The sequence below is a fragment of the Eleutherodactylus coqui genome, chromosome 4 (genome assembly GCF_035609145.1).
Source record: "Eleutherodactylus coqui strain aEleCoq1 chromosome 4, aEleCoq1.hap1, whole genome shotgun sequence".
NCBI classification, from domain to species: domain Eukaryota; kingdom Metazoa; phylum Chordata; class Amphibia; order Anura; family Eleutherodactylidae; genus Eleutherodactylus; species Eleutherodactylus coqui.
Genome location: NC_089840.1, coordinates 107,398,849 through 107,425,240, shown reverse-complemented (window position 1 = coordinate 107,425,240; position 26,392 = coordinate 107,398,849). Strand labels below are relative to the sequence as shown.

At 40.4% G+C, this 26,392-nt stretch overlaps 1 protein-coding gene across 2 annotated transcripts in view; it reads right to left on the bottom strand.

Annotated features, from left to right (window-relative positions):
• SRPX (sushi repeat containing protein X-linked) overlaps positions 1-26,392 on the bottom strand; it is a 156,767-nt gene that overhangs the window by 102,772 nt on the left and 27,603 nt on the right. The window contains exon 2 of one of the 2 annotated variants that reach the window (XM_066599952.1): positions 1,738-1,806. The exons of the other annotated variant lie outside the window; for it this stretch is intronic. Within the exon in view, the coding sequence (XP_066456049.1) occupies positions 1,738-1,806 (69 nt within the window). The remainder of the gene's footprint in view (positions 1-1,737; positions 1,807-26,392) is intronic. 2 annotated transcript variants of the gene reach the window in all.

Sequence of the window (26,392 nt, the reverse complement as noted above, 5' to 3'; positions counted from 1 at the left end):
TCAGAAAGCAGCCTCTCATGTACATTGGTTGCTAAGTAATAAGTTTATTAAAGTGGGACTTACTTTAGAGACACCCTGTATAAAGAACTGTACTTAATGGACATATGTATTGGCTCAAGCTTGTGACTATAGCATGTAACATTTTCAAAGGCTACGGTTTCTAATTCAGATACCATCACAGCTAAACAACCTTGTTACATAGCACTAAGAATAGTGTTATTATATTATTAGAGTCCTTGAATTTGATGGACTTCTAACTGTTACAGTAAGTAACTATACATATTATTAATACCCTCTGCTTGGGTAATATTTTGCTAATTTATTTGCTGTTTACAAAAACATACAATACGAGATACTGTACCTTTAGGCCGCCTGCAGATGGGCGGGTCGGATCCGGCGGCGAGGATTCTCGCTGTGGGACCCGACCCGAGCGCCTGCAGGGACCAGCGCATACTCACCTGCGCCCGCGGCTCCATCTGTTTGATGTGCAGACCGGAGCCGGCGGCGGGTGGGTGATTTTTCTGTGCGGGGCTCTGTGAGCCCCCCACAAAAATAGAGCATGCCGCGGTTTGTTTGCCACCCAAGATTTCGCGCGGCCAAACCGCGGCCGTCTGCATAGGATTGAGTTTGTTAACGCAATCCTATGCAGGCTTGCAGCAGCGGAAATCCCGCCGCGGGATTTCCGCTCGTGTGCAGGCGCCCTTAAGTGAATGTACACATTTTAATATATGTTTTACCACATGCGATTTTTAACAATAAATGCTAATTTTTTTTAAAAACGCAGGCGGTTGCAGAAATCCCTTTTTAAACGATGAGATGCTAGCCACCTGCAGCCGCTGTTGGAACTTAGAATCTTACTACATTCTGCGTTAAGCCCCTTTTAGCTACGAGAACTGCACAATTCTTGTTTGCCCAAGTGAATGAGTTGCTGACATCTTCACCAGCTCGTTCACCCTCGGGCAGCCTGTTTAGACTGCATAATTTGCGTTGAGAATCATGCAGTTCTCGTTCACTTCTCGCTAGTGTTTTGCATTCCTATGTGAAAGATTGAATGATCAGTGTTTAAACTGCATGATAAATGTCCAAGTTGGCGCTAATTTTTATGCCGGCTGAAACTGAATGCCGAACAAGAACCGCACTATTTTCGTTCGTCATTCAGTCATTGACTCGCATTTAAATTGAACGATTATTGTTCAGTTTCGCTCGTTTGAATGATCTGAGCAGTAATCGTTCCATCTAAACATTGTACATAAAAAGACAGTTTGCAGTAAGCAAACTAATCTAGGTCTGTGCTAAGGACCTGAAGTTATGTATCTGACAAACAGAGCTCTTACCGCTGTACCGAGAAATTAATCAACAGAGAATTTGGGGCCAAAAATGACATGATGATAAAAAGGTGGAAATTCACTTACAGAGAAGATTCCTAATTAGGTGAAGATTGTTTCCCTTGAATTGATTTAGAAAGCAAATGCCAGGAAAAAAGTAACATTAACAATTCTGTAAAGTAATATTTATTAATACACAAGTTCAATCATACTTATACCAATTTTAGTTGCTTGATCCCTGAGAAAAAACACCAAAAATGTAAATGAAATAGATGGAAGAAACCCTAATAAAGACGATGAATAAATGGTATGTCATTAATCATCATTTCAAGAATTCAGCAATTTCGTAAGCATTTCTTAGTGAAGCAGGAAGTAGTTTTGTTTTAGCAAGCAGTATAAGCAAAGCATTCACCTCCATAGCGATATCTAGAGCGAGCATAAGCAGCATCCTCATCATCTTCTAGTGGTGAATATCCCGATCCTAAAATGAAAAAGAAATATAGAAAATAAAAAAGCCAAGCACAACTGATATCAGGGATGAGTCCGTAAGTTTTATTAATGTTATAAGCATCCTCGTCCAGGGATTGTTAGCATGGCTGTAAGTGCATTTATTGTGCAGGTTCCAAATATTAAACACATGAGGTGGTTCTTTAGTGAATTCGTTAAAGGGAACCTGTTCTCATTTTTCAGCATATTACACCATGCAGGATGATAAAATGATGACATTCATCTGTTTCAAAAACATAGTTTGTTATTGGTCCTTATTAAAGCATGCCTGGAGAAATTGTGATCAATTGATGGAGACCAGTCTGGTGGGTGGGACGGACCATCTAAGTTGGCTGTAGTGTTTCCCATTTCCCGCCCCTGTGCTGCTGTGATTTGGATGATGTACTAGATCTCATACGCCGTGAGTTCACAAACTGGCACATCTGTAGATCATATGTCCCTTTTTGTGGGCAGATTCTGCGAGTTCGTCTACGCATACGCCGGTCCTCAAACTCATGAATGAGATCTAGTATGTCATCCATTGAGGGACAGGTTAATAGGAAGCACTACAGCCAGCGGAGACAGTCCAGCCCACCCATCGGAATGATCTTCATCATTTGCATGCGGAGCGGGAAATTCATAAACATGATTTTTCCAGGCATCCTTTAATAAGGAGCAATAGTAAACTAAGTTTTTTAAACAGATGAATGTCACCATTCTGTTGATGAGAGTGGTTTAATATGCTGAATAGTGATGACAGGTTCCCTTTAAATATTTACCAGTGGCGTGAAAGAAGCATTGTGACATTCTATAATGGTAACGCATCATGTGTCCTCACATATGTATTATAATACAAGCTAGTTATATGGGGATATTTTTTGTGGACGTTGATATGTAGCCATTCAATGCCCCTATAAGAGGGCCAGAACAAGCCAGAACACAGGAAGGAAGTGCCATCTTGAGATCATCAGATTGTTTCTTTTTTAGTTTTTTTTTTATATAGTCTTGTATATATTTCTTCTGCTAATTTTCCTTCCCAGAGCTTTCTATGAATTTCATCAAGTTTTCAACTCTAATAAACTTTCCAATATATTTTGAGTCTATTCATACTAGTGCTATGTTCCATTCCGTCAAGAATAGAGTCACCTTCAGTGCTATTTTTGCTGTCATAATAAATAGATACTAGACAGAGACCCATAATAAGTCAATGGAATTGCCAGACTTTATTGATATTCAATTGCAATCGGATTCATCAAAGCTGTCGTTGTTTTAGTTCAATTTATTCAACTTGACAAACTGAAAAGTGCAACTTGTACGTGCACCGTTCACAACATTTACAATTTTGGACACACACGTGTTAGATAAAGAAACAAAATAGTTGGATAATTTTTTTCCTACCCTTTGATTTACATTTTGGCCTTACACATGGTACTGTAGTCATATGCTGTACATGGGATGACTTGGAAAAGTGAAATCTTTGAAATTCACTCAGCTCTTTACTATGACCCATTTCATAATCAATGTTTGGGTAAGGAGACTGCATCGCTGTATTCTTGATGCTATGAACACAATGGCAATAGTTGAAAGGGTGTGTATATCCTTTTTGTTTCGTACTGAATTTCTAAAAATGCCACATTTTTGAGTTCTTGACTTTATGGCAAAGAAAGGTGGAGCTTTCCTTTAAGAACATGTAGCTGGACGTACTTCAATAAGATATTAGGGAACTGTGTAATTCAACAATTCCCTAAAGTATTCTTAGTAATCTCTTGCAACAAGAAACATCAGAAAGTAGATCTTCACAGCCTGTGGTTTCAAATTCTTTAAAGGGGTATTCCGATGACTTAAAATTGCTTCACAATCGCTTTGTCCTTCCTGCTTGCTGCTGACCAGGACTTTTGACTGCTGCAGCCTATCACTTGTGACATTGATGACCTTCTATAGCCAGTGATTGGTTGCAGCAGTAACAAGTCCTGGTCATCAGCAACCAGGAAGGACAGAGCGATTGTGAAGCAATTTTAAGTTCTGGGAAACTCCTTGAAAGCGGTTGTATCAGATACACTTTTATCGCCTAACCACAGGATAGGAGATAAAGTCTGATCTGTGGGGGTCTCACCTTAAGACCCCCACCGATCCCAAGAAAGAGGGTCCCATTTTCCCTGTCCTCCTCACTGCATGTTTGCTCCACCCACCTACATTCATTCTGGTGTCACTCCAGGTGGGAGAATTGACCTCCCAATGATGAGAAAAGGGGGACATGGGACTACCATTTTTGAGATCAGTGGCGGTCTCAGAAGTGAGACCCCCTACCAATCAGACTTTTATCACCCATTCTATGGCTGAGTGATAAAAGTGTACCTTGGAACAATCCCTTTAAAACTTCTATGTTAACAGACTCTATGACAGATTGTATGTGACTTCCCAGTTCTATCTGCAGAGCACTCTACCTTGCAGGTACAATTCCTGTATTCATAAGATACATGCTATTCAATAGCTGATAAACTATAAATGGATAAATGGACTGTGTGTATCAACAGAAATGCAGCAATGCAATGTAACCGTTTAGTACATTATATTTAGTACAATTATTGCAGCATTGTGAGCATCATATAAAGCCAGTTATACTGAATGTTAATTTAAGCCTTTATATTAGAATCACTTTGACCTTCACAGTACAAGTAACTTAGTGGTTTTTCAGTTTTCCTGTAATCAAAACATTAAAACTTAGTTATCAAGCCTGAAAGAAATTACAAATACTAATCATTAATTGTACTCTGCATTATTATTAGGATTTCTATTTTCATGTTGGTAGATATTCAGGCATCAATGACTTACCTGAACACGAACATAGAAGTAAAATTCCCATATTCCTTTCATCGGAGAGCAAGCACTCATGAGGTGCCATATAACACTTCTGTTATATTGGGACACTCATATGCAGGTGGATTAAGAGACAGAGCACAGAATCTGCTAAACAATAAGGGCTCATTCACATGGGCATAAGCATATTTTGGGCATGTAACAAAATCACTTACGCCTGCGTATTTCGCCTTCTTCTGCATGTTTTTGTGTGCAAATACACTGCATATTTGCGCACATAAAAAAATACACAGAAGCGCCCAATGATTTGCTGTGCAAATATGCAGTAAATGCACGTTTGCTGCTTATCATTTCAATGGCATATTGAACAGGAGGCTCCAGGGAACTCTCTCACAGCTCACTCGGCTTTTGCTGCTCTCAACCTCTCCACACAGGCTTCTCAGAAGGCACTAGTTCTGAATATGCCATCCTTGCGCTACTCATTCACGGCTACTTGCACTCCTTACCACCATGACTACACAACAACAACTTGCGTGCCCAACCACCATCTTTTATACCTCACTTAAAATCACCCCGCAGGCCAAAACATAACCTCTCATTCATCCACTGACACAACTTCCTCCCAACAAAGTGACCTAATGTTTTAGACTACACAAAGATGTCCACATGGCCCACAAAAGAGACTGTTACAAACATCCAATTGCACAAGTAGGCCTCATGCACATGGGGCAAATTGAATTGCAGATCCTGCGCTTCTCAACAGGCGTGGGCGATGTACTGCTCAATGTGCTCATAAATGTGCATTGAGATTCCTCTCTCCACGCACACCAGCAGATTTTATTTGCGGCTGCTAAGTGCCGAAATAAAATCGCAGCATGCTCTAGTTTCAGAGCGGAGACGCAGGAACGGCTTCCATTGAAATCAATAGAAGCCATTCCCGCCACAGCACTTCCGCAATGAGCATTGCAGAAGTGCCGCGGATCTGCTGCGTCATTGCCTAGGCGATGGCGCGGGGAGATCTGTACTGCGGATGTCCGCTGGAGCGCCGACGACACATCCGCATTGCAGAAATAAAGCATTCTGATAGGTACGCAGGGTCGCCGGCATGAGGCCTAAAGCAGAAACATTTTAGGCTCTACTTTTACCATCAATTGCCCAATACACATCACAACTATCTACCCATGCAGTATTTCTCCTATACTACACAGCATTTAACATAATAAACATTAAAGGCCTTTTCCTCAACAATACTAGGGTTCATAACACCTTCCTAGTATATATTTATAGTCTACTCACTTGCTAACTGTAACACACATATGACAGTTTTGCAGGTAGACACACTGGATTTAACCCTAGCATTCAGCAGTATTGCTATCTTTTACTTTAATAAACATCGGAATCTTGACATTTTCCTATCAACAGGTAGCATTCAAACATGCATTTTGCTTAAATTTGCACGGGGGTTAACATTTCCATCACCCTTACAGTTAGGGCTCCTGCCCACAAACGGATATTTACTGCAGAATCTGCAGCAAATAGCGCCCACGGCATGCCATGGGAAATAGATTCTTCCTGCATAATTGGTTTTCGCAAGCAGAGGAAAAAGCGCAGCATGCACCATTTTTTCGTAAATTCTGCGTGGACAGCTTCCATTGAAGTCAATGGAAGCCGTCCAATCCCCGACTCTTCCGCAATCACAAGCAGTAGTTAAAAGAAAAATCTGTACTGCGCATGTCTGACGGCGAGCTGTGTGAACGATCAGCAGTACAGAAGAAAAAGAAACTAACCAGGTATGTGCAGACGCCGCTGCTGGCAGAGCCAGCTCTGCAGTGTGCAGGGAGCCTAAGAAGAAGAATTTTGCTCCTGTGGCTGTTTTTCCTCAATAAGAGAAACACTCTTGGTAACAGCTCTCCAACCCAGCTAATAGGATCATAAAATCATAGAGTTGGGAGGGACCTCCAAGGTCATTGGGTCCAACCCCCTGCTCAGTGCAGGATCACTAAATTATCCAAGGAAGATGTCTGTCCAGCCTCTGTTTGAAGACTTCCATTGAAGAAGAACTCACCACCTCCCGTGGTAACCTGTTCCACTCATTGATCACCCTCACTGTCAGAATATTTTTTCTAATATCTAATCTGTGTCTCCTCCCTTTCAGTTTCATTCCATTGCTTCTAGTCTTTCCTTGTGCTAATGAGAATAGGGCTGATCCCTCTGCACTGTGACAGCCCTTCAGATATTTGTGGACAGCTATTAAGGCTCCTCTCACCATTTTTTTTGCAAGCTAAACATTCCCAGATCCTTTAACCGTTCCTCATAGGACATGATTTGCAGACGGCTCACCATCTTGGTAATTCTTCTCTAAACTTGCTCCAGTTTGTCTATGTCTTTTTTTAAATTGGAGTGCCCAGAAGTGGACACATATAGATAATGATAATTGACTCAGAATGCACTTATTGGGGATTTTACATTTTCCCTTTAACCAAACAATTTCTATAAAGGAGTTTCCAGTTACCAGATAACATTCCCCTTATACCACCAACTGTGCTAAAATAACAAAATCCCCTGTACTTAGCTGCTCCTCTGCTGCCACAATCCAGTGCCATCCTGCCAGTGTTTCTTGTTGAAGATTATGTTACTGTATATCACATGACTACTGCAGCCAATCAGAGGTTGCAGTGTCACTACATTGAACTCCTGGCATCAGGGCATCCAAGATGTAAGCACATTATGAGGATATTAGGAGAATGGGCAGAGATGCTGGAACCTCTGATTGGCTGCAGTGGTCATGTGACATCGTCTTCAACAACAAATATTGAGAGGATTGTAGGGCTATAATGCTGGATTGTAGCAGCAGAGAATGAGTAAGTACTGCTGATTTTGTTATCTTAGCACAATTGGTGTTATAGGAGGAATGTTGTCCAGTAACCGGACAGCCCCTTTAAGCAGAACCAGAAATTAGCAGTAGTCAATCCGATTATTGGAATTCTCACTTCAAGAAAAATCTATAAATTAGGAGCATTCATAATACAAAATACATCACAGCTGCCAAATCCTGAAAAAATTGTTTACTCTGACGTATAGAAGACCTATTATGTCGAGTTCTATGAATATGACAGTCTCCTTGTCACTGACCTAGGAACAAAAGCACAATTGTTCCTACTCAGCTTCTTCACCATGTGCCAATAAATAGTGTTGAGTGCGCCTTTGAAAAGTTCGCTTCAGCCAGTCCGCCAAAATTCGACAAAAAGTTTGGTTCAGTCAAAATTAGTTTAAACCAAAATGGAACTTCACTAACATCTTTCTGTGTTCATGTGGCTCAACTGGTAGCACTGTACTGCTGGATCCTAGGTTCAAATCTGACCAAAGTCAACATCTCTATGGAGTTTGTATGCTCTCCCAAAATATGCTAATAAGTATGCTAATTAGTGAAATTAAATTGTGAGTCTCAACGGGAACAGAACATATCAATTAATGCATAATATGTATGTGCTATATAAAGGTAATTATTATGAAACACAGGGAGAATATACAAACTCCATGGTGATGTTGTCCTTGGTCAGCTTTGAACGTAGGACCCAGTGTTGCAAGGCAACAGTGCTAACTGCTCATCCACCACCTTCTTTCTTAAGTAAGGTTGGCCGGGATAAACTGCCTGGGGTTCAAACAGAACTTTTAGCAAAGTTCGACTGGTTTGATTCACTCAACATTACTAATAAGTAGTTAAAGTCAAGTGTTCATGTCACAACTTCCATTTAAAATTAAAGCTTCCTCAAGAAGGTAACAAATTCTGATGAAATTTAAGACATTGTAAAAAAAATTACTCTAACATAAACTATGCTACGAACACATTTTATTCAGTAGACTATCTTGCATTGATAACAGTGCAGCAGGTAAAAACCTCAACCCATTATCTGATTGTCATAAGAAGTCAATGATTTTGCATACCAGTGCAATGGGTCATGGGTAAGGCACCTGAGTTCTTTTAGGATACAATATGGAATAGGAAAAGATGGGAATAGAAATAAAAATTTCAATTGCTCGAAGATAGATGGATGGAACAATTCACACCAGTGAAACAAACTCATAGTACTGGTACCTCTGTCTAACTCCAAACTCAGCAATAACTTTACATTAATATTGGGTACTTTTGTATTCAGAGGCAAATGTCACACCACAAAAGGTGATCATACAAATTAAAAATATCTCCATAATAACTGTTAAACCGCCGAGGAAGTCCACAACTTAGTGCCCATCAATGACACCATCCAAACGGTATGTTACCACAGTCCTTTTCAGGGGACACTCCCCTAACTTGTCTCAGTCCAGAGTAATCAGGCCCATAAAACTCTATTCCTCCTGGATAGTTACTAGGAGTCCCTGTCTCTCATGGGCAAGAGCTCCTGAAGCTGGGCGATCCAGCAGCTTGTTGAACCAGAGGTTCTTGGCAGCAGTTCTCAGCTCCAACAGTCCTCAGCAACAGCTCTTCTGCTCAGCAATCAGCATAGCATGACTCCCCTGAACTCTTCATCTGCAACAACCACCACTGGTCAGGTTTCTTATAAGTTCTCCAGATCCCCCTTTTCTAGAAGTTTCCAGCAAAGTGCTATTGAGCACGCTCAGTAAAATGCATGGACTATAATGGCTCCTATTCACTTCTACTAGTAATAGTCTATGACCAACTTTAATATTACAGTCTGCATCACTGTCCATTGCCTTTAATAGGACTGGCATTGTACTAATTGTAGCAGTGGCAGCCTGCCACCTTGCTACACCAGTATCAGTTTTCCTTTGCCACAATAGAACAGACATCCCAGAAGGCAGACCTTATTCATTTTTTCCTTTGCATTTTTTCATCCCTACTTAAAAAAATTATAGTTTTATAATTTTCTAGTGACATAGCTGCATCAGAACTTGTTTTTTTGCGGAAAAAGTTGTATTTTTTAGTGGTACAATTTAATGTATCACATAATGTATTGGAAAACCTGGCATTAGTCTTCAGCAGCATAGCTGCAGATTCTGAAGAGAAATTTTATATTAAAATCATCCAGAATCTGTTAGTTAAATATATTGTAAAAAAGGATTAAAATCCGCTCTTCTTAGCATTAAAAAATTGAAATGATGGTTACACTTTAAGTCTTACACAAATGGATTGGACATAAGGAGTAATTGGCTTGTAACAATTACCAATAGATCCCTACTAAGTTCATCCACATCTATTTTCTTCAGCTGTGGTAATATTTAGGCACTATCTGTATATCAGGGTATTACAAAGCACTGTTATTTGAGAACTATGTGACATGGTATTATGTAAGTACTGTTAGAGACCATTTAGACACAACGATTATCACTCAAAATTTGCTCAAAAGACCTCTTTTGAGTGATAATCGTTGTGTGCATTTACGCGGCAAGATGATCGCTCAAAATTCGCTCAAACGGCTGTTTGAGTGACAGTTTTGACCGTTTACTCTGCATAAATGAGTAAATTAAGGGTCACCCTATATTCAGAAGATAAGCGGGACCGCTATCTTCTTCATACATCTGTTGCTTTCTTGGAGCGCTCAGCTGCTATACAGCTGAGCGCTCCGAGTGGGGCAGGCAGAACACAGCTGGAGCACTGTCTTCTGCATACTCCTGTTGTGTTCACAGAGCACTCAGCTGGTATTCCACTGAGTGTTCCAAGCGGGGTATGCGGAACACAGCTGGAGCACTGTCTTCTGTATACTCCTGCTCTGTTCACGGAGAGCTCAGCTGGTATACAGCTGAGTGCTCCGAACCGGGTATGCAGAAGACAGCTGGAGCATTGTCTTCTGCATACTTCTGCTGTGTTCACAGAGCGCTCAGTGGGTATACAGCTGAGCGCTCCGAGCGGGGTATGCAGAACACAGCTGGTGCACTGTCTTCTGCATACTTCTGCTGTGTTTTCCGAGCGGGACACCAGCTGAAACAATAGTATCAGCAGTATCCCGCTGAGAACTCAGAGTGCAGTCCTGATAAGACTCTTTGTGTCTTTCAGCTTGCTAAAAGACGATGAGCAGATCATTAACGAAAACTGCACAATGTCCGCGTGTTTAGACCCGACGATTCTCGCTCAAAAGACGGCTTTGAGTGAATTTTGAGCGAGAATTGTTGGGTCTAAATGGGCCTTTATTTAGGTACAGTATAACTATATATTATGACTTTATGTCATTAGTATGATTATAGTGCTTATCTTCCTTTCTGTCCAAAAAAAAAAGAATGGGTATTGCACAATTACGTTGTTCAAGGATCTCAACAGATCTTGATCCAGCGCTGGTCTGGTTTCTTTTGAAATACAAACATTTTCAAGCTGTTTAGAATTTATCAGTTTCTGTAATTTGATAGAAATGAAATGTAAACATCTGTAAAATAGACGGCTACTTTTTGTCTCTGCCCCTCCATATACAGACTGCACAAACCACACAATTATAGTGTCTGCAGTGTTTCAAATGAAAAAGGAAACAAGAGGTTGGAGATTACAGATTACATTGGGAGGAGGATGGTAATTCAGACACATACAACAATAGAACTAGGTTATATGAAGATATGTCCTCAGAGTTGCCATGATCTTCATAAGACTTCTCTGTCTGAAAACACACAGGGCGTCACCAGCAGATGGTTTATGTGCCAGGCAAGTGCCAACATCACAGTGCGTAGACTAAAAAGACTTGGGTAGCTTGCTTCCTGTGGGGTAAATTTGTATGTCAGTTTAAATATTTAATGTCAGCTTCATATCTGCGTTGGAACCTCTAGTCAGAGGTTCCATGGCAGATCCTGCTCAAAATACCCAAAGAAAAAGCACTATTACAGTCAATGGTGCCGTCCGGCACTGTTTGGTTCCATCCTGAGATGGAGCCGTTGGACATGGGGATTCCCCTTTCCTGCTTCCCAAACCCAGCAGAAAAGTGGAATCCTGGGTGTATGTGTGAAACCACCCTAAATTTTGCTATGAAAAATGTAGAAACATTGACTGCATAAGATATATAGCCACTGAAAAAGTTATTTGAGATTGGGACATTTCCTCACAATATCAGAAGCCTGTCAGGAAAAGGAAAATATAAAAACATTCTAATATGCTTCCTGTTACAATGTTTCCCTTCTCTGCACTACTGCTCACCTACGGTTCACGTTGGACCTGTGTATTTACTAGTCATCAGAAACAATATAATAATAATCTTTACTTACATAGCACAAACATATTCCACTGCACTTTAGAAAGCAGGGGAAACATACACAAAATAGGTCATAACATGCAGTATTAACTCTTTCCAATCCACTGTCTGATGTCTTCCTACATTCTAATTGAAGCTTGTACAGCTCCAATGTCAGAAGATGCCCGACAGGGTATTCTTACTGTCTATTGCCAGCCACTCTGCTATCGGAGCCTCTCTGGTGTACACACACTGGCTTTAGCCAGCTGATGGCACCATTGTATAACAGCAAAAATAGAAAGCCTTTTAGGAAACCCTGAATTGAAAATTTAATTGGAAAGGGTTAAACTGAAGCAAAGCTTGAACAATAGGGTGAATACTGCATGTAAGAGTTTACAGACTATGAGGAACTATACACATAGGGTGCTATACATATATGCATACATAAAGCTGTGTAAGTCGATCACCAACCGTGTTTGTGAATAAACAGATAAGAGGTGAGATTGGTTGTGTTGGGGCTGCAGTGGGAAGAAGAGGGTCAGGTTTCCAAAGAGGATTATAGAAGCCGGGCAGATGGAGAAGAGTTTACATAAGGAAATATGGTAGACCTCCCAAAAAGATGTATTTTTAGAACTTCCTTAAAGCTGTGAGAGTTCAGAATTAACCTGATTGTCTGGGGTAGTGCATTCCAGAGAACTGGTGTGGCTCAGGAAAAGTCTTGGAGATGGGAGTGGCAGGTCTAGATTACAGAAGAGAGGGATTTAGTCTAAGGTAATTAGCAGAGCTGAGAGAACAGGTAGGGTGGTAGACAGAGATGAGAAGATGTAGGAGAGCCTACTGAATGAGAGTAATGAGTTTAAATTCTATTATATATTTGACAGGCGACCAGTGCAGTGACTAGCACAGGATGGAGGCATCAGTGTAGAGATTGGCTGCTGCATTCAGGATGGATTGGAAAGAGGAGGGTTTAGAGAGGGAAAGCCTGATCAGAAGCAACTTGTAGTAATCAAGCCGAGAGTGGATAAATGCAAGAGCAAGAGTTTTTGATGTCTCCTCAGTGAGGAAAGTGTGGATTTGGGAGATGTTTTTGAGGTGTAGGTGACATGAGCGAACAATTGACTTAATGAGGAGTAAAGGAAAGATCAGAATCAAATATATCCCCAAGACAGCAGTCATGCCGCCAAGGAATTATGGTGGTACCACCGACTGAGATGGAGATATCAGGTTTAGGTCGGACAGTAGATGGCGTAAACACAAGAAGTTCAGTTTTTGAAAGGCTCACTTTTAGATAGAGAGATGACATAGTGTGAGAGACAGCAGACAGACAATCACTAGCCTTTTGTAGCAATGAGAGAAGGAGATCAAAGGTAATCGGGGACTGGGAAGTCATTTCCTGCCAGATGTTGTCAATTTCTCTTTGAAATAGGCCGCCAGATCCTCTCCACCGAGATCTGTCATAGGGAGCTGTATTTTAGGGCTGAGCAGACAGTGAAAAGTGTCAAAGAGTCTTTTGGGTTTATTCGATAATGAGGAGATGACAGAGGGGGAATAGATTTGTTTGGCATGGTGAAAAGCAAGGTTGAATGTTCTGAGAATGAATTTGTAGTGGAGGAAATCCATAGGTATTTCAGATTTTCTCCACATGCGTTAGCACATGTAGATCACCGCCAAAGGAAATGCGTTTAAGGTGTGAGGCAAGGTTGCCACAGTCTGCATCGGGAGGGTGGGAGCATCAGGATGGGTGTGGTGGAGAGCTGAGAGGGGTGCTGCCTAATCCAGTTAAATTTTAAGGGCTTTATCGTAGCAGCCAGATTGGGGCAAGAGAGGGAAGAGATTGGGGATAGCGATGACAATGTCTGCATAGACATGTATTAGCAAGGGGTCACATCACCCAATCATTTATGTCAATATGGGTGGAATATCACTGCAGCCTGCATATAAATTTGAGCGAAACACAACAGCAGCAAAATAGCGAGCAAATAAAGCACAATGTGCATTACAAAGCTGCATATTTTTTAATTATGTAATGATGAACGTTTATGTCTTCTTTACATATTTATGGTTGAAAAGTATTTTATTGAAGAACTACAAGGCACATAGAGAAATGAGCGCACATTCAAGATATGCATCAACAGTTATATGATATAATTCCTTTTTAGACTCAACTATTTAGTTCTTCTATTTTCTTATACACTAACAATAATAAGAGAAAAACTATGTCTACGCTTACGCTAAGAGTGCCCAGTAGAGATGAGCGAGTATACTCGCTAAGGCACATTACTTGAGCGAGTAGTGCCTTAGCTGAGTATCTCCCCGCTCGTCTCTAAAGATTCGGGGGCTGGCGGGGGGCGGGGAGAGCGGGAGAGAGCGGGAGGAACGGAGGGGAGATCTCTCTCTCCCTCTCTCCCCCCCGCTCCCCGCCGCAACTCACCTGTCACCCGCGGCGGCCCCCGAATCTTTAGAAATGAGCGGGGAGATACTCGGCTAAGGCACTACTCGCTCGAGTAATGTGCCTTAGCGAGTATACTCGCTCATCTCTAGTTCCCAGTCCTTAACTGAGGAGATACATACAGATTTAATCTACATAAAAAGTTTAGCAATTTTTAGAATTGCATTGCATTTAAGGCAATGCTTCTCTGTTTGCTGAAGGCTCACATGACCATAAGCATGAAACATGGAGAAAACTTTACTAGATTTTCAAATACACTCTAGCACACATTTAAGTCACCTCTGTGTATGTTCATGTGATGTTACCCAAAGAAAACACATTTTAATCAAATTTTGGGTTATTTACCCAGGTTTGGGAAGAACTGCGTTTAGCCCTACTAGCAAGTTTGTTCTTGTTTGTAACTTTTCACAGTCTCTTCTTCCATTTTTTCCTTTTCTCTTTACACCAGTAGAATAATAGCCTTTCTTTCCATTTTAGCAAAAGCAGAGCGAATTAACTATAATGTTCAGTCATCTGTACTGTAATTATCTCCATTTGTAAAGTCCTGTGTGGCTCTTTTAGAGATCACAACATTTGCAGTTCTGGAATTAATTAAATAAAACAATGCTTTGTTTCATATTAAATAGAAATGGGGCAGATTTATTATTAATGTTATAGGGCTGAAGTCTGCACTGGCTACAGTTTTTTTGGTTTGAATATTGCAGAACTCATTATAAATGTCTTTAGTACTTCAGACTTGGAATATAGCTGCAACACACTGATAAATCGAAGCTTATATTATAGATGTAAGACCTTAAACAGAAGATATCATCAGAAAATGACTTATTGTTGGGATGAAGTTTGTATGTTGAACATATTTTTTCTTTATTTTTGTTGATTTTCTTATTTTCCGTGTTACTATGAATAGTTATTAAAAAAATGTATTATCTTGCAGTCTGGCCACTAAACCCACTTTCTTTTCTGATGACACATTCCCTTTAACAAAATGCATTTTCTGCAGAACTCAATGTACAATTGATCTACAATCTCTAATGCTGCGTTCAGACGGAATGATTATCCTTCAAAGAATCATAGAAATGAGTGAAAGTGAACAATATCGTTCAGTATAAAAGCGAACCAACGACTGAACGACGAATTCTTCTTAGGGAGAGCACCTGGACGGTGAGTAAGGAAACTCAAAAGCCCATTCATGCTCCTCTGGGTAATATGCAAATAAGGGAGATGGAATAATACGTCCACAGTGCCACCTATTGGAAGGCAGCATAACTTCAAGCAAAAATTAGACTCTTTATACAAGCCTTGTAACAATGACTGGGAATTAAAAGCAAAACCAGACTCCATGCACAGACAGCTGTTTCAGGGTATTTGGCCTTCATCAGTGTACAGTAGGAGTCTGGCTGTGCTAGTGAAAGGCCTGGGAGCGGGGTCAGAAACACTATCTTTTCTCCTTAGGGGGAGCACCTAGACGGTGAGTGAGGAGACTCAAAAGTGGGATGGTCTACTAACAGCTTTTTCACCTCATCAATAGAGGCTCAGACGGGGTCACAGAGATCAATTTGCCAATTGCTATTGATTTCTCACTTCAATTTATAGTGCTGTCTTCCAGAACAATAGCCTCCACAGACCAACAATGAATGGCATGAAGATCATAAAGGAGCAGCCTAAAATCTCTAGTGGGCAGAAATACCATTGCACTGAAAAGGGTAACATGTTTGTATGTAACTGGCCACAAAAGTATTAATTTTGTAAGAAGACTAAACCTTTTAAACTAGCCAGAAAGTTCTACTGTGAGTTTGGATGTATTGGACCATGCCACCAAAGCTTATGGTTTACCACTTGAAAAAGACACCTAGGCCGAGTCGTGCAAATGTCAATTTCAAAAAAGAGGTAAATGGACAACACCCCATTTTCCTAATAAATTAGTAGGTGGTCCTGAGATCCTGACTCAGAGACTAAAAATATGTCTTGGACAATAAAAATTGTACTCACAGTAGGTCAGATCCAAGTCTGAATTGTGCACCCCTTGTTCCTTCCTACCCTCAAGTAACACAAGAGACTCTAAAAGCATTGTGTTATGTATTTCTGGGGTAAAATAATAAACAGAGAGATACTTACCCCTCCAAATAAATGACTCAAACAGTTAGCAGTGGAACATCATCTATCATTATCGGTTGCTGGAACAGTACTGTCAAATGAAACAGTCATATATGGCTTGACGTACACGTATTGGCAATATTGCAATAACGCTATGCCAACCAGAAAAAAATTGTTTGACCTGTTTTTTTTTTTGCAATGAGGCATCCATCGAGTCCATTCACATAGGGAATGAGAGTATGTTCACAAATAATTTAAATGGGGGCCCTTCGAACTATCCTAAGTTTGCACAATTGCCTCATTCTCAGCAGCTTCTGCAAATAAGAGAGGTTTATGGCATCCCAGCGTGCATTTAAATTTATCCAGTTTAACATATCCAAAAATGGCCAACAAGGGATCAGCGAGAAAGTAATTGGTCAAGTGGGTAGGGATGAAGACAATGATTTTGTTTCAAAGTTCACTGATAATCAGGCAAACACATAGGCAACACTGCAAACCTATATCAGGGGACTTGCATTTAAAATAGTTTGATTTTTCATATATGCCCATTCTATATATCACAGAGTTAGATACACTCTGTGACAAAATTGCAATAGCATTTCTGTGAAATATGGTGATCGCAGTAATCAATGGTGCTATAGCTCGAAGAAGTATGGAGGAAGTGGCCTCCAAGACCTCTTCTGCATATCTAGACAAGGCAGATTGGGTAATGGAATACTAAAAGGTCTGTATAAAAAATTCCAATTATGAGCAATTTTCTTTTTGCTAGTGTTCATGTCCATGTGCCATTCCCTAATTGTTGAGTCCCACTCTTCTTCCGCCATGCATTGTAGAACTATAGATTTGTAGCTCATGGCTTGCAAATATGGGAAGAAGAGGAAGTAACATTGGTGTATGTACTTTGCAATGCTGAAAGTGTCAGGGGAAATTTGGTCCGAGGACGAATAAACCTATTGATAGTTGTGAGACCTTGGGAGTACCACTATTAAAAAAATTGTGTGTGTACATCCTTTATGAGCCTTGTGTGGCACAGAGTGTAAGCTCTCACCTACGACCTGAAGGTTGTAAGTTCAATCCCCACACGATTCAGTTAGCCAGCTCAAGGTTTGACTCAGCCTTCCATCTTTCCGAGGTCGGTAAAAATGAGAACCCAGCTTGGTGGGGGGTAATAAGTAATAATTACCTGAAAGCGCTGCAGAATAAGTTGGCGCTATACAAATAGCAACATTTATTTATTTTGAAAGTCTAAGTTTTTAATAAGAGACAGGTGTCTAGAGAAAGAAGGATGTAAACCAGGAAGGTTACAGATCTTTCCCCACACCCGCCACCTTGTGTAAAGGGTTGTTTTTAATATTGATGGAGAGTTCCTGTGAGTGTATCACTTGCCTAGAGTGACCTGTGGTACAAAGGATTGGGCTACAATTGTGGCTGTATATACTGCAGTGCTGTGTAGCCAATCTGTGATTACCTATTTTCATGCCATCAATTTATATAGCCTAATATTTTGAAAATTATGCCCACCATTTGCCTTAGACTGTTGGAGGGCATGGAAAGCTATTCTCAGGTGTCTCTGGGCCAAATAAATGTATGAAATAGGTGGTTGATTGTCTTCTTCTCTTTAGGTCTAAGATAGACTGGCAATGACTGAAGAATATATAGGTCTTCCAGTTTCTCTTTCAGCACTGTCTCTGAAGTCATTTATTAATGCAAAGAGGCCACAAAGGTTTCATTGGTTATTTCGCTATCACCTACTCTGGATTCCAAGTCAGCAATCTTTTGGGTGTTAGAGGACATTTGGGTTAAACCAGAATTTAAAGAAGTCCGCAGCAGATGGAAGAAAAGAGGTTAAATATAGCACCACCCCGACTTGTGGTAATATGCCAGCACAGAAATTACATTGTATTCTACAGTTGGGCCTGGACCTTCGGCCCCTCCCTTCCCTTTCCTCCCATTGCTCTACTCGTAACAATGCTACTTTTGAATTTGACAAGTTTATAACTCTTCATTTTGGAGCTAACTGATATGCCAAGAATGCCTGTTGTTTTGCTAAACTCTTTGCCCCCTGCGTGGGGTCTATGCGGCAGGAATGGTGCCAACAGTCTAAATTTTCTTTCAATAAATACTTTTGAAGCATAAAGAAGTCTGCAGCACCTCTAAGTGTTTATCTACTAGCAGCATGAGAAATCTGGACACTTCCTGTGCAACCACAATCGCTTGCAGATACTCATTTGGTGGAGAGCAGGGGAAGAGATTGATAGGTTTAGCCACCTCATTGAGCAGTGCCTCGGTGCCTCATGGGAAAGTTAAGATGGATCCAGGTTCCAGTTGCCGGATGATGCTGCATGCTTTGGAAATTTGTCCTTCATGTTGGTGCCCTGCTGTTGGTTTTGACTGCAGACTTGGAAGATAAAGTATTTGCAGAAGTTCTCCAAGTTTCTCTCTGAGGCTGAGACTGTGTAAGATATCTTTCTATTTCAAGCAAAGAGAAAACTGAGTGAGGGTATCAATAGGTAGGTTCACTACATGATTTCCAGGGGCAAAGACTCTCTAGCCTCTCATGGTCATTAAGGTCATATTGTTTATCTTTTTAAAGCGAAATACTCCAATTCCCTGTGCTTGGTCAGCGTATGAAGATAAAATCGCTGTGTGTTCCCAGGACAATAAGCATGCTGTGATTTTCACCGTGCGAACGGAAAATCGCAATTGATATCCGCTCATGGGCATGGAAACCCACTTTTACATCTCATGCTATGGCAGGTATTTGCTGCGGACGCCCGCTCCATATTCCGCAGTCCAAATTCAGCCGTGTACATTGGGCCTTAAAGTTGTACCCACATCATGAGCTAGAAGAGTATGCACATGACAATCATGTATTTTTGTATAAAGTGACAGTGATAAAGGTTACATTGTGCACAGTGTCATCATTTCCTGACAGCATCATGAACTTTCCATGAAGGCTCTATTCTCCACAAGTTTCTGTTGAACATCCATGTATGCAGATTCTCCACGCTCAAGGCAAGACGTTTCCTTATTTTGTTTATTCTATCCTCCACTTATTTTCCCAATTAATTTCTTATTTGTTTGCATACATTGTCACTGCAAAGGATGTCGTTATTTCTAAAGACCTTTAGCTGAGGCTTGCCCAATTTGCAGGTAGAACAGTCACAAATATTGCAAAACTACATTATGGGCGCATGCTTGAAATATCTCTGCTAAACTGCCAAGAACATCAGCAAAAAGTAACAGCACTCACAAGGCCAAACTCACTGACAGAGACAGATACAAGATAGAATACAGTACTTGCTAAACACCACAAAACGACAAGGCAAAAAATACCACAGAACTGATTCAGCATCCCTCAGACCAAAACTGTACATCATGTCTTCCAGGAAGCTGGAATTTATGGCACAACTGGAGATTATACTTTACTTTCCTATACATCATTTTTGCATTCTATGAAGAATTAAGTGAATAATGGAGAGTGTGGAAAGCCTTCTATGGACGTTATTTGCTACCCAATGTAGGTATACAAATGCATAATACTAAAAAATAGGAATTTGCTGGCAGATCTACAAAATTGGCACAAATTGTATCCAGCGTGCACCATATTAATAGGAATTGGCAAGTTAATCAATACGATTTAAAGGGGTTTTCCAGAACTTAAAAAAAATGAAAGCCTTGTGTAAGGCCGGCTTCACACGACCGTGTTACTATTGCGGAATCTGTGGTCAGCATCCACACGGAGGATCCACAGCAAATCACACGCATTGAAAGGTATGTACTTATGCTTTTTTCTTCACATTCGTGGAAACGAATTGCGAATTCTGCGAGAGGAGGAAAAATCGCAGTATGCTGTATTTTGCTGTGGACTCTGCGCGAATTTTGAGCAATCATCTGGCCATGTAAATGCACGCAACAATTATTGCTCAAAAGTTGTCTTTTGAGCGATAATTGTTGTCTCTAAATGAGCCCTTATGAAAGGTAAGTATATATGTTTATTCTCATGTTAAATCCCTTAACGACATCCATTTTTGTTTTTTCTTCCCCCCTTTAAAAAAAATCATAACTTTTAATTAACCATCAATGTAGCTGTCTGAGGGCTTGTTATTTGTGGGACAGGTTGTATTTTTCAACGGTACTATATAATGTACCATGTAATGTACTGAAAAACATTTTAAAAATTCTAATAGGAATGAAATAGAAAAAAAAATTGAATTCTGCCATATTTGGGTGCGTCTTGTTTCTAAAGGCCACACACTGCAATAAAAATGATCTGATAACTTTATTCGATGGGTCAGTACGATTACTATGATACCAAATTCATGTTTATCTTTCGCTGTACTACTTTTATTTTTTTCCAAAGATATTTAATTTTTTAAAATTATTTTCAGCCATAACTTTTTATTTTTCTGTCGACAGAGTTGTGCGAGGGCTCATTTTTTGTGGTACATTCTGTAGTTTCTATTGGTAGCATTTTGAAGTACCCACGAGTTTTTGATCGTTTCTTATTGTCTTATTGCATTTTTTCTTGGAAAGAGAGTGACCAAAAAAGTGCAAATCTGGCTTTTTTTTTTCTGAAGAAGGTTAACTGTGCAGCACGGCTTATTGGAGCTGTTGCGGGCAGGTGTCGGCTGTAAGAACAGCTGGCACCCGCATTGTATGGAGCGGGGTCAACCCATGATCCCCCTCCATACATACCCTGAAGATGCAGGACTTTACTACATCCTGTAGCATTAAGAGGTTGTGGGTCAAAAAAAAAATTGAAAATCTTTTTCCTCAATGGCAAATTACAAATTACTAAAACTATCATACTGCAGTAAATATAAGATATCAATACTAATGGTAGTTAATATTATGCAAGGATTTGCCTAAGTATCTTTGTCTAATTGGACAACTGCTGTCTAATCACAATTTACATGTTCATTTAACATTTGTAGACTGGATAGTAAGACTGCCCAATTCACTGGTATACTATGTATATACACTGATCGGTCATAACTTTTAAACCCTATAATATGTAGGGCTTCTTCATACTTCTAAAACAGGTCTGACCCATTGATGTTTGAACTCCACAAGATATGTGAAGGCATGCTGTAGTATCTGGCACTAAAGGTCCATTTACACGCAACAATGGTTGCTCGCAAATGAACGATCATCGTTGCGTGTAAACGCTGCCATCGTTCACTTTTCAGTTGAATGATGATTTTAAAGTGAGCTTAAAATCCATCGTTCAAGATGACAGGGACCGCACGCTGTGTTCTGCATAGGAGTCAGAGATTACATTGCATTCTGCCGCAATAGTCCAAGAACAATGGAGCTGCATGCAGAGCTCAGACCACATGCTTTGCTTTACAAACAGCTCCTGGAGGCCTATTTACATGCAAAGGAGGATGATAAACTGTTAATGGACATAAGTGTCCATTAACACATTTATGCAAAATGATCGCTAAAACTGTCAATCTTTCAATCACTTGAAAGATTGTCTTTGCGTGTAAATGGGCCTTAAGTCATTACCAGCAGGTCCTTTATGTCCTGTAAGTTGTCAGGTGGAACCTCTGTAGATCAAATGAGATTGAGATCTGGAAAATTTGCAGACGAAGTCAACTCTTTGAATTGTCTGTAATGTCCCTTAAGCCATTTCTGAACAATTTTTGCAGTGTGGCACGGAGGCCACTGCCATTACTAAATACCACTGCTATGAAGGTGTACTTGGTCTACAACTATGTTTAGGTAGGTGGTACGTGTCAAAGTAACATCCACATAAAGGCTAGGACCCAGTTTCCAGGCAGAACAATGACCGCAGCATCACAAATGATGTAAAAGAGAATGTGATTCATCAGACAATGCCACTTTCTTCCATTGCTTCATCGTATAGTCCTCACGTGCCCATTGTACGCACCTTCAGCTTCGGCTATGCAGCCATAAAGACAGCAAGCTGCGATGTACTGCGTGTTCTGACACCTTTCTAAGATTGCCAGAATTCGCTTTACCAGCTATTTTTGTTAGAGTAACTCTTTTGTGAGAACAGACAGGTAGTCATTAGAGTTGAGCGAACGTGCTCGGCCCCGCCCCTTTTTCGCCCGAGTACCGCGATTTTCGAGTACTTCCGTACTCGGGCGAAAAAATTCGGGGGGCGCCGTGGCGGCGCGGGGGGTTGCGGCGGGGAGTGGGGGGGAGAGGGAGAGAGGGCTCCCCCCTGTTCCCCGCTGCTACCCCCCGCACCGCCGCGCCTCTCCCCGCCCCCCGGATCTTTACGCGCGAGTACAGAAGTACTCGAAAATGGCGGTACTCGGGTGCGTAAGTACTCATTACGAGTACGTTCGCTCATCTCTAGTAGTCATCACTCCTCACACATTTCAGTGAGCCATGAGTGCTCATGACCCTGTTTCCAGTTCTCCAGTTGTCTTTCCTTGGACCACTTTTTTAAATACTAACCACTTCTTACCGGGCACACCTCGCAAGATCCAGTTGTCCCCTTGTCAAAGTCGCTAAGACCTTTACACTTGCCTTTTTTCCCTGCTTCCAACACATTACCTTCAAGAAAAGCTTGATTACACATCAACTTCAAGCTAAGACTAATATCCCACTCCTTGACAGATGCCATTGTCATGAGATAATCAATGCTACTCACTTCATATACTGTATGTATATGTATGCATGGTTTTCACATTATTAGACACGGTACAGGGATTATGTATTTGCCAGTTCATACACCCAGCCGCCATGTGCTTTGTACTTTGTTGTCCATACACAACTGCAGCCATATAATACAACATTACATTTTCTGACCATTTGTACAGGAAATACTCTGTTCAATTCAATTCATGAATGTTGGAGGGTCACAATCTTATTCTCAAGCACTCACACAAAGCCAACTAAACCAATCAATAATTTCTGCAGTCCCCACATATTGAAGATGATGATGGTTTTTTTTTTTGTTTTCTCAGCTATGGCTCAGTGCTGCAAGACATCAGCATTAACCACTGAGCCATGGTGTGTTAGTATAGCTTTTGTCAATTTATCATTCAGGTATTGCCTAGAGAGTACCCATTTGGTTACACAGGTGGCTTACAAATATTTAAGCGTCCTGCCATTACCAGGGTCTAGTAAATTATCATATAAACATGTCTATTCAACTAAACAAAGATTTTAAGGTTTGGGGCTAGTAAAATATATTGAGATCGTGTATTACACAATCAGCAAGAAAAGTGTAACTAAATGTCTACACGTCAAGAAAAAAAAATGAAGTTGCTACATTAAGAACAGGCTGTTGGCTCTAACATATAGCCAAAGGAAAAACAAACACAAATGTTACAGCATACAAGAAAATAACAGCTTTTCAGGGGATTTCCAAGTATTGCACATGTCAGGAATTGCTCACCTTAAATAACATCTAGGAACTAAGAATTAATTACTTTTTATTCCACTTGGAGATAAATTGGCATGTACTTCATGCAAACACTTTTCATCTTGCAATGTGTCAGTTTTATACTAAATACTGTGGAGAGATTTATTAAAAACGACGTCTCATACACCGGTCTTAACATTATCCCCGTTGGTGCATGATGCACCTAAAACATGTATACTATGAAAGTATTGAATTATATTTTGTGCAGTAGTGTTACGTGTATAATATTTGTGCTGTGTGAATAGCAAAAAGGACGTGTACAAAAGACAGGCATTGTAGAGAAGTTTTACTTTCAGGGTATCAGACGCTGAGCATGCAGCTCAGCTTTCTCATAATTAACCTTTGTAATCTTTTACTAAGAGAAAAGTATCGCACATGCTGAGACTTTGAATTGTTGGGGGATGCCACACTATATAACCTCTAGAAAAGATTGAAAACATCACCTGAGTGTTTCTCATTGTTTTCTTCTGTGATGCATCAAATAATAATTAGGCATGCTTGATTGCTAAGGCAATGGTACCTTTTAAGAATCATCTACATTAAGTGATTATTTCAGCAACAGGATATGGGGCTACATACTGTATATGTAAAACTTGCTAGATGAACTAATGTACTATGGAGGAAATATGATGAACACTAGTATACTACAAGTTCAATCATCCAGTTAGCTTAGGCTTCCCCATGCTCTAAGATGGCCACTTTTCACAGGTAGTACAATGATCAGAACATTGGCAAAGCATAGAACTAACTGTTGGATGTCCAGAATTCTTCATCCTTATGATGTACAGCTTGATACAGAAACCTATCTGATGACAAGTATATAATAGAGAATCCATTTTGAAGGTAAAATGACAATATATAAAATACCAGTGTATATCCTTTCCTCAGTAAAGCCTAAAGTAAGTGGACACATGAACATTATATCCATGTGCTTGTTGACTACCATTCAATGGATATTGATGTGAAGTTGGTCACCTTTTCCTGGTATGACAATCAATACTCTTCTGAGAAGGCTTGCCATTAAACTAAAACATGACTCTAGGAGCTTGTGTCCATTTATCCTCCAAAGATTACCAAAGTTGAGCATTACTGAAGGTTGAGGATAGAGCATGGGGTAGTCAGATTTTTATCCCCGAAAGGCAGCAAATCTTTTTTGTGAACCTCACTTTCTGAATACGATCATTTTCATGGAGTAACAAGCACATACCTTTGCTTAACCTTTGTGACAAAGTTGAATACACACATTTCCCTAGACTACCATTGTATGCTCTAATATACCAAAACTAAATCAGGAGAAAGCTGGTCAGGTCCAACTTCACCAAACTTTCCATTTTGTACTGTGCATTAAGGATGTAAGTGTTCTCCTGGCTGCTCCACATTCGCATCTATGAAGCATAATTAGTCACTCCATAGTCCAAGCCAGACGGTATAAGTCATCACTCCTAACTCCAGACATTTGTTGGCATTGAACATGGTGATCTCATTCTTTTGTGCAGTTGATTAACTGTGGAAATCCACTCCATAAATCTCCTAATGAGCAAGTCTAGTGAAAACATTACTTCCAGAAGTAGCTTGGAACTCTTTGTAGTGAGAGTTGCAACTGAGACAGCCTTTCTTTGGCACATTTGGTGGTCTTCTTCTATGAGCTTGAGCGTTTTCTGCTTTGGATGTGATCTGTTCTTAATCATATATGTTCCTACTTTACTATTACTGCAATTATACTTGTCTATGGTAGACATATAACAAATAACCTGTTGAAAAGGAAGCATCCTAGTGCAATGCCACTATGCTCTTCTAAATGACCCATTCTGCTGTTAATGTTCATCTATGGAGTGGTGGAACAGAGAAACAACTTGTAGCTCTTGGGACCCAATGCAACATTTGTAACAGGGCCCACACGTACCATGTGCCATTTATAATACTGATGTCATTTATATGGCAGAGAAGCATTTGGATACCCTCAGGTACCAGGGTTGGGGTTTGACTATGCCTGTAGTTACACTCTTGCTTACTATCTAGATGAGGCATTCACATACAGTACATTTTGTCATGCTGTATACATTTAAGTACAAAGTCCATCACTTGTACTAGTAGCAATCTAATTCCTTTTGTGTCCTCCTTTGAGTAACTAGAAACTTAAGGACCATTTACATGCAAAGATAATCGGTCAAAAGATAGGTTTTGTGATTGTTTTTCATAAACTGCTAATGGACACTAAAGTCCATTAGCAGCTTATCACCTTCATTTGCATGTAAATGAGCCTCCAGGAGCTGTATGCAAAGAACAGTAGGTGGTCTTTTCTCTGCATTCAGCTCCTTTGTTCTGCTGCAGGACTGCAAGCTTAATACAACACCATGGACAGCAAACACAGCATGCGGTTTGTGTTATCTTCTCTCCAGCTGAACAATGGATTCTATGCTCACCTAAAAATCATTGTTCAGCCGAAGAGTAAAGATGGGAGCATTTACACACAACAGTTATCACTCAAACTATGGCTTTTGAGCGATAATCGTTGCGTGTAAATGCTCCCACCTTTCACTCTCCGGCTGAACGATGATTTTTAGGTGAGCATAAAATCCATCCATAAATGGGCTTTTACTGATTCCACTCTTTCTTTAATTTAAACTGATAAGAAGCAAACTAGCTT